General features: G+C 38.9%; 1 protein-coding gene across 1 annotated transcript in view; it reads left to right on the forward strand.

Moving 5' to 3' along the window:
• The window catches only part of Bub1 (Bub1 kinase), a 70130-nt gene extending 60537 nt beyond the window's left edge, over positions 1–9593 (forward strand). Inside the window, exons 3-4 of the mRNA XM_067766517.1 lie at positions 7322–8137; positions 8203–9593. Of these exons, the coding sequence (XP_067622618.1) occupies positions 7322–8137; positions 8203–8928 (1542 nt within the window). The 3' untranslated portion in view covers positions 8929–9593. The remainder of the gene's footprint in view (positions 1–7321; positions 8138–8202) is intronic.
• Positions 9594–10112: the final 519 nt, after the last annotated feature.

A 10112-nucleotide genomic window follows, 5' to 3' on the forward strand; every position in this document is an offset into this window, starting at 1 on the left:
GATTTCTGCACCCACCCGAACTTCCAGTGCATATCATCGTTCTGAAAGTGGGTATTCTGATAATGTTGCTTCGAAACGTAACTCCTCCAAAGTTATGCAATGGAAACCGCCTTAAAGTGACATTATCATTTGGGAAATTCCGATTATTATGCACCTTCTGCTAACGTTCGTATCGCTAAACTGTTGAAATCACTCCAATATTCAGTATTGCAAACTGGTCTTTATTTAGATTACTTTGGGAGTAGTACTTCACAAATATACTTCACAAAAGCGTGTTTAAATCAAACTAATTAGTTATTACTCAGCTTGCGCTGCTTTTATACTCTCGGTTACTCACACATACACATGCATATGGCTATGGGAGAGGTGTGGACTACAGATGTATAAAAGTTCCAACAATGTGGGTAGCCGTAAACGCAGAGCTGACGGAGATGAGCAAATCTCCAGGTCCACTCAATCGTTAAATTAAAGAGAGTCAGCCGCAAAGGGCGACAGCTGGCTCCCTCAATTGAATGCCCCATAATCTCTATCTCGCAAATTGGAAGACGGTCAAACAATCTTACTGTCGGTGGACAAGTGGATGGAAAGGAACGTTTACTGACTGTATACACGGGTGCATCTGATTCCATCATTCGAGCGGATTTAGTCAACAAGAAGATAAGACCATTGCAGGGAGCAAGATTGCGTACAGCCACTGGAGAAGACACAACGGTTCTAGGAGAAGTAGCATGTGAAGTCGCAATTGGGAACGTCGCGGTAGTACACAATTTTATAGTGGCAGAGATTGTTGAGGAAATCATAATTGGAGTGGACTTCTTAATCGACCAGGTCATCAAGATCGACATGCAAAGCAAGACGATGCGATATAAGAACATGGATGTACCACTTAATTTCGGCTACGAGAGAGGCTACAGCTGTAAACGAGTGCTGATGGAAGAGAGTCACCAAATACCACCAAAATCAGAAGCAGTCATGTGGGCAAAGGTTGATGGAGATTGTGGGACAAACAAATTGTGGGTTGGCGAAGCAACAAACAAATCAGCACCGAACATACTTGTAGGAAAAACCCTGGCTATGACAAAACAAGATGGACGTATTCCGGTAAGAGTACTCAATGAGTTCAAGTCACCACTCGAACTGACCAAAGGAGCTATTTTGGGAAGGTGCCAAGAGGCTGAAGTAGTTATTAACTATGAAGAGCTCCAGGAACACTAGGGCGGGTCGATTTAAAAATCGCTCATTGCTCTGTGAAAATCGTATTCTAGGGATCAAAATAAGAAACTTTGCCGAAGGAACCATACCTCTAAAACGAATTCTGATGTCCCCCCTTTGGGTCGAACTTTTGGGTAGGGGCAATTTCAATTCTACCTGCTGTGTCTTGTGGTGGCTTAAAAAAACAACACAAGCAATTTTACGATCTGCAATTGTGTCACAGTGATACCTTCATTTTTTAAAACGGTTGAATAAAAAACCCACACAACTATGTTTACGACATGCAAATGGGGTTGTAAAAACGCTAATTTCTAATAATTTTTTTTAATTTCTTTTCTATTACTTAGTTAAATTCATTTTTTCATTTACATATGTTCTGACTAAATAAATTTCTAAAGAGAAAAATAAACTCCAAAAAGAAAAAACATAGGCATTTCAAAGTGGGATTTTTCAAAATTTGCCCCTGCGACCCAAAGGGGGTACATCAGAATTCGTTTTAGAGGTATGGTTCCTTCGGCAAAGTTTGTTATTTTGATCCCTAGAATATGATTTTCGCAGAGCAATGGGCGATTTTTTTGCCTCCCCACAAATCGACCCGGCCTAAGGAACACGTTTCACATAGTAATACTGAGCTTCCAAATGACATCAGGGCATGGACGGAGGGGCTAGAGGAAGATTATCAGAGTAAGGCAAAGCAACAGCTCCTAAAGTACGCAAACACATTTGACCAGGATGGTTCCAAACCAGGCCGCACCAATGTTGTGAAACATCAAATTACCACTGGAGACGCGAGGCCGATACGTCAAGCTCCTCGTAGTGTTCCACTGGCGAAGCGGGAAGTTGTGAGTGAAATCATGCAAGAAATGACCGACAGCGGAGTCATCGAACCATCAGCTAGTCCATGGAGCTCACCTGTGGTACTTGTGAAGAAGAAGGATGGGAAAATGAGGTTTTGCGTGGACTACCGCAAGTTGGACGACGTCACGAAAAATGATAGCTACCCGTTGCCAAGAATTGACGACACTCTGGACTCGCTCTCTGGTACGAAATGGTTTTCCACACTGGACTTGAAAAGTGGCTACAGGCAAGTGGAGGTGAAGGAGTAAGACAAAGAGAAAACAGCCTTCAGCGTCGGAGATGGTCTTTGGCAATTTACAGTAATGCCCTTTGGACTATGTAATGCACCAGCTACTTTCGAGAGACTCATGGATCAGGTATTGAAGGGACTACATTGGAAAACATGCTTAGTGTACCTGGACGACATCATCGTATTGGGCAAGAACTTTGATGAACATCTTTAAAACTTAGAGGAAGTTTTCCAGAGAGTAGCTGGCGCTGGTCTGAAACTAAGTCCCAAAAAGTGTTCGCTGTTTAGAAAGAAAGTAAATTATTTGGGTCACAAGGTAATGACAGAAGGCATCTGTACTGCGAATGAAAAGATAGAGGCAGTAAAGGATTGGCCAAGACCACAGAACCTACATGAATTGAGAAGTTTCCTTGGGCTGTGCACATATTACCGCCGATTTGTACCAAACTTTTCCAGCGTAGCCCATAGCCTCCATGAGCTTTCAAGAAAAAATAAAGCTTTTGAATGGAAGAAGGAGCAAGAAGTGGCTTTCCAAACATTGAAGGAGCGTTTGTGCACTGCCCCAATGCTGGCATATCCGATTCCAGGAGCAACATTTATTCTAGATACAGATGCGAGTAGATATGCTATAGGAGGCGTTTTATCACAACTGGTCGATGGAGAGGAGAAGGTAGTTGCATATTACAGCCGTTCGATTGGAAACCCAGAGAGAAATTATTGCGTTACACGGCGCGAGAGCTGTTGGTATTGGTAGAGTGCATTAAACATTTTCACAAATACCTCTAAGGCCAGCGATTCCGCGTCAGGACGCAGCGTTGAAGTGGCTTCTGCAGTTCCATAATCCAGAAGGACAATTGGCACGGTGGATCGAGCGGCTACAAAGCTTTGACTTTTCCATTGAGCATCGGAAAGGTAGTACCCATGGGAATGTCGATGCAATGTCACGAAGACCATGTAGTTTGGAATGCAAGCACTGTTCAAAGGCTGAGGCTAAAGAAGACATTATAGATGTCCGGCTAATGACTATAACGTGTGCGGATGAATGGGACAAGGAACAACTAAGGAAATGTCAGCTAGAAGATACAGATCTGTCACATGTTATGCAAGGGCTCGAACGAAACGAAAGACCAAATAGAGACGAGATGTCAGCAGAGAGTCCCATCGCGAAGTCATATCGGGCACAGTGGAACAGTTTAGAATTGATATCCGGTTGCTTGCATTGAGTATGGGAGAGTGAGGATGGTTAATGCAAGACTGATAGTTTTTCCCAGAAAGAGGATTCCTGACGTGCTCAGCGAGCTGCATAATGGACCAAGCGGAGGTCATCTTGGAATCACGAAGACGCTCGAGAAGATTAAACAGAGATTCTATTGGGTTGGTTGCCGTCAGTCGGTCACTGAGTTGATTGCGAAATGCGAGGTTTGCAGCAGAGCGAAAGGGTCCAAAACCCGAAGTCAAGGCCAGATGAAGCAATATAACTCAGGTGCGCCATTTGAAAGAATCGCTATGGATGTCGCAGGTCCATTTCCTACTAGCAACTGCGGAAACAAATATGTATGGATTATTTCAGCAAATGGCCCGAGGTATACCCAATCCCAAATCAGTAAGCGGAAACAGTAGCAGAAGTGTTTGTAAACAATTGGGTTGCAAGGTATGGTGTACCAATGGAGTTACATTCTGACCAAGGCAGGAATTTCGAATCAGCTGTGTTCCAGGAAATGTGTAAATCATTGGGCATTCGAAAAACACCGACAATTGCATCGCATCCTCAGTCCGATGGTATGGTGGAACGTTTCAATAGAACCTTGGAGGAGCATTTGAGGAAAGTAATAGACAAGTAGCATAAGAAACGGGATACATACATATCATTATTCTTGATGGCTTACCGATCGGCAGTGCATGAGACAATGCCATCTGATTTGAAGTTTGGGATAAATGCCGATGCGGAGAGAAATGTCAAGAAATCCAGTGGTGTCTTGGAAGAAGAGCTGAGAGAGATACACGATCTGGTAAGGCAACGAGCAAAGATTATGAGTGACAAAATGAAAGCCAGATACCACAAAGCAATTAATTCGGAAGGTTTTCAGGAAGGAGATTTGGTGCTGTTAAGCAACCCACAACGAAAAAAATGTTTGTCTCCGAAATTGCAGTGTAATTGGGAAGGCCCATACAAAGTTGTAAAACGGATCAACGATGTAGTGTACCGCATACAAACCATTGGCAAACCACGAACCAAAATTAAAGTGGTTCATTTGGGAAGGCTGGCAGCGTTTAGATCGAGAGATTTGTCTGTTCGGGACGATCAGCCTTAGGCGGAGGGCAGTGTGACGAATATTAGCAACACTAAGGGATACTATCATCTCTAAGCCAATACTAAGCAGTGACTTGTATACACATCAATAAATCAATCATTATGTCTATACATAGGTCCATACGAGCGGCGGAGAGCAACGCACAAACACATGCATATTTCTGAGATACTCCCAAAAGTAGGCAATAATTTGTGCAAGTATCACTCACATATACACTCGCATATGAGAAGCTATAAACGTAGTTATAGCTTGTAATTTTATAGCTGGTTACTAACTAGTAAATTCTAGAAATAGAACCGCCTAGAAATGTGCCAACGAGGGAACCAAACAGTGTAAAAGCAGCAACAGTTGAGGAACGACCAATCAGTTTGATTTAAGCAAGCTATCAGTTGCGAAGTATAGTAGTCTAATAAAGACCATTTTGCATCGTTGAATATTGGAGTTATTTATTCAACAGTTTAGTGATTCGAACGTTAGTAGAAGGCTGCAAATAAGAGGAATTACACTAAATTCGTTACAATACTATGGATCCCACCCCCGGTTTCGGAGCGCTCCGAGCCATTTTTCGGTTTTTTGGAAATATCTTTTCACAGAAATAAAATTCTTAATTTCCGCTTTCGGATTAGTGATCCTGGGTCCAAAATGCGTCGTTTGACACCTCTCCCGATATTTTTGGACGAGTTTTAGCAGTTGTACCCTAAAGTAAACAATTACCTTAATCTCTTTTAAAAAAAACAAGATGACATTTTGGAAATGTGTTTTCTTATTTGTTGCTGTTTTTCACATTATCTTATAATATTGATGCAAAAATTTCAGTGGTTAAATGCCCAGGAAAAGATGTTAATGAAATAAGACTACAAGCCAATTTCATTATTTTTATTAATTAATTCAAGGTGACGGAACACTTTTGTCCACATAGTTTAGTACCTATTTTACTTAAATCGTATTTATTTAAAACCTTGAAGCGTTGATTAAAAGCTTTTCAGTACTATAACAAAGCTAATACATTGTAATAACTAATAAGCTTTGAACTAAAAATAGCACATACGTTAAGTGATGCACACTTTTTGCGCAGCTATGGCAGGTTGTCCGTAAAATTTTCTACCTATTATTTCAAAAATAAAAAACAGGTTTTCAATTATAAAAAAAATATATAGAAAATAAGTAAAAAGTAATCAATTATGCAAAACATAGTAGGGAAAACTTAAATCCTTTTTTTATTAAACGGTTTTATTTAGCTTGACTTGACAGACTGGCTGGTTGGTTGGTTGGTTGGCTGGCTGGCACGAATTTTGTAATTGAAATTTAAGTATCTTCCCGATAAGCTGCAAGCTTGAAACTTGGAATATAGTTCAGAACCCGATGACAATGCAATAATAAGACAAAAAATCTCCGATAGGTGGCGCATGGATCGAAATATTTCAAAAATGGTATTTGTGGTCCGATTTGGTTCACATTTGGAACACATAATACACACATAAATAGAAAGCGAGCTATGAAAAAAATCGCCGCTAGGTGGCGCAAGAATCGAGATATTCAAAAAAATCGTATTTGTGGTCTGATTTGGCTCATATTTGGAACACATAATACATACATGAATAGAAAGCGACCTATGATGTCCGATTTGGCTCATATTTGGAACAAATATTACATACAGTCCGGTAGAAGTGACATCAAAATATTTCGAAGTTGGAGGAGGGACAAGCTCGTAGAGTCGAGTAAAGTCTTTGATAGGATTATGTATTGAGGCCTTAGATTGTAACAAATTGTCAGGAAAAAGACCGGGTAATAATGAGTCACTAAATGAACTAAATAGAATGAGAAATAATAGGCAATTAAATAAAGACTAAAAACTTGAAAAAAAATTAAGCTAAACGGTTTTATAGAAAACAGTACTTACATGAAGCAATAATAATACTAAAAGCTAGAAAATAATTAGGTAGGTCCTAGGTACTTGTCATCATACTCCTATCAATCTAGGTCGTTGATCAGACAATTAAATAAAAGCGTTGGATGCGGCAAATTTCTATTGATAGTCATAAGTAAGACCAACTCAACCTTAATCAGGTTATGCTACGCCTCACATTTTTAGAAATTTCACGCACCCAACGCTTTTATTTAATTGTCTGATCAACGCCCTAGATTGATGAGGAGTATGATGACTAGTACCTAGGACCTACCTAATTATTTTCTAGCTTTTAGTATTATTATTACTTCATGTAAGTATTGTTTTCAATAAAACCGTTTAACTAAAAAATTTTTTTAAATTATTTTATTTACCTAGCCCGTTCACCTCTAATTATAACGGCCACCGTGGTGTGATGGTAGCGTGCTCCGCCTACCCTGTTCCGTAGACCCTGGGTTCACGCCCCGGGCAAAGTAACATCAAAATTTTAGAAACGAGTTTTTTCAATTAGAAAAAAAATTTGTCTAAGCGGGGTCGCCCCTCGGCAGTGTTTGGCAAACACTCCGAGTGTATTTCTGCCATGAAAACTCATTTGCCTTGCAGATGCCGTCCGGAGTCGGCAAAAAACAAGTAGGTCCCGTTCCGCCAATTTGTAGGAAAAATAAAATAAATCTCTTCGGAGGTTATCGCATCTTTCATTTATTTTTTATTCATAAAAAATTAAATTTTATTTTGAAAAACTTTATAAATCTTATGTATTTTTCATAAATACGGGGTCATGTTAATAACTATTTTTATTTCAAGGTTTCGAGACCATCACCGTCAACGCCTGATTATGGAAGGGTTAAAAATGGTCATGCATTTCATCCTTACAGTATGGATAATACATCAACACCAAAATCGAGCTCCAGGCGTTATAAATCGAAATTAAAAAGAACTAACAAACTTCCTGTTGAAGCTGGTAGTAGCAGCAATTCCTCCTCCGCAGAAAACGTCGGAAGTTCTAACGGAAATAGTACAGCAAATACGCTAGACCATGTAAAATCTGTAGATGCTGAAAATGATACTATGCATAATGCTTCATTTAACGATAACGCAAATTATTCATTTTCAAGTGCTGTTGCTTTAGATAATTCTCAATGCTCATTGTCCTCCGCCGTTGGCCGACTTAATTTTCGTGATGCTACATCTGTATATAATACGACTAATGTTGCAGATATTTCCACTTATCAAGAAAATTCATATTTTGCTACTCAGCACGATGCAGAAGCAAAGGAGCGGCGTCTCCAAAAAGCTCATGAAACCATTGAGCAACACTTGGAGAGAGAAACAATTGATCCATTTAATAGTGAACTCTGTCGTGCATTCCTTACCAAACTTGATTTCCCTGGCTCTGATAATAGTTGCGCTAATTATAAAATTGTACAAACACCACTGCCAAAAATTGCGAATACACGTACGTTAAATTTGCCGGATGGACTGCAATTCAATATTGATAAGGAAGTGGGACGTGGTTCATATGGATCCGTATACAAAGCAACAGATGCTAACACTGGGAATGTAGTGGCATTGAAATTTCAAAAACCTCCAAATACATGGGAAATATACATATGTGATCAGGTGAGTTAAACTGGAAATAGTGTGTACATGCCTGCGTACTTATTTGAATGTTAATTCAACTTTAGGTATTGAAGCGAATCAAAACTACAAATATTCTACCTGGTCTTATGGATATTTCAACCGCAATAATTGCACCAAATGCCAGCATTATTGCAACTGAATTTTCACAATATGGCTCGCTCCTTGATATAAATAATAAGATTCGTCAAGCAACTACAAAAGTAATGCATGAGTCGTTAGTAATGCACTTCTCCGCGCAAATATGTGATATCATTAACCATCTTCATATGAATAAAATAATCCATGCGGATATAAAACCTGATAACTTTCTACTTATGAGAATACCCAATATCGAATATCATTATCCATCTTTGCGTTTAATTGATTTTGGATGCGCCATCGATATGACTCTCTTTCCAGATCCGGAAAATACAAAGTTCCGTAAGGTTATTCAAACAGATGGTTTCACCTGCATAGAAATGCAAGAAGGTCGGCCATGGTCATACGAAACTGACCTCTTTTGTATTGCGGGTACAGTACATGTTATGCTACTTGGAGAGTATATGCAACTTCAAAAACGTTCTGGTATATGGGATATTAAACAAAAGTTACCCCGATATTTAAAAAAGCATGTTTGGGCAAAGTTTTTCAATGACATGCTTAATATAAAGAGCACAAATTTACCAAATTTAAATGAAATGCGTCACACTTTTGATCAGGAAGCAGCACGCATGGACTCAGAATTACAGAGTCAAATACGAACGCTATCTAATATATTACATCGGCGATAACCATGGAAATACGTATATGTTTTTATGTATGTGCAACAAACGTTACCACCCACTTATTTTTAAATTTATTTTAAGCTGACACCCAAACAGATATGATTTAACTTTATCTGACAACTTTCTGATTGGATATAATTATGTATTATTAATAGACGGTAAGTCATTTCATTATTTGTTATTAAAATTTGTATTATTAAAAAAATTCCTATCCATATATGTGTAAGAGACTTGAATGGCTTAGAGAGACATGATTGAATCATCGCTCTAGTATGTGTCCAGGTCCGTTGTACCATATACCAACTTCTACAAAAGGCTTCTTTCCTATTTCATGCTATTATATTTTTTTTTTTTGTTGAGAAAAATGTAAAAATATAAGAAATACAATGAAAGCTTTGTAAAGAAAATATATTCAAAGTTTTATTACGATTGGTTGACATTCGAAATTTAATTACATTGTATGTGTATAAAATTGCAGACTTTTCGAAAATTGTGTATAGAAATAGTTTAATGTAAATTATTCTGGTTTTACTATCATTTCGACACTAATTGCATTGAGTAACTAGATTATGTAAAATATACAATTTTAAGTGAAACTAAATCTAGTGGTTTATATATTAATCTTCTGATCAATGTGTTAAAGCATCTAATAAACAAAGAAATTGACACATCTCTATGTTGTATGATAAATAGGGCGAACTGCGATAGCCGCCAAAGTTTTATTAAAAATATAGAAGGTAGGCCTACTGTGTTGAATAAAACATGTTGTTGTTGTAGCAAAAAAGGCATTCCCCAAAGGGTTTAGGGAGTGATATAGATCCTTTGCCGGATATAGATCCGGTACGGTCCGGCAACAAGCACCTTCAAGGTATAAGTCCGACCATCTCGTGAATGGTTTAACATGATCACATTGACCCTTCATCCTCTTTTGAAAGCGGGCGAACAACTAACATCAAATTGATTTGGTGGCTTGGCAAACCCTTCGCTGATGATGGAAAACATGTTCCGGCACCCAATTAAGGCGATTGGCAATATACCGACTATCACAAGGGGCCATGTAATGACGGAATACCCAGGGAGGCGAAGAGTTGGCAAACTTAAGTGTTCTCTGCCCAATCCACAAGAAAGGCGATCCCGCAAACCGCTCCAATTACCTCGAAATTAGCCTGTTTAATATCGCGTATAACGTT

The sequence above is a fragment of the Eurosta solidaginis genome, chromosome 2 (assembly GCF_040869045.1).
Source record: "Eurosta solidaginis isolate ZX-2024a chromosome 2, ASM4086904v1, whole genome shotgun sequence".
In the NCBI taxonomy this organism is placed as follows: domain Eukaryota; kingdom Metazoa; phylum Arthropoda; class Insecta; order Diptera; family Tephritidae; genus Eurosta; species Eurosta solidaginis.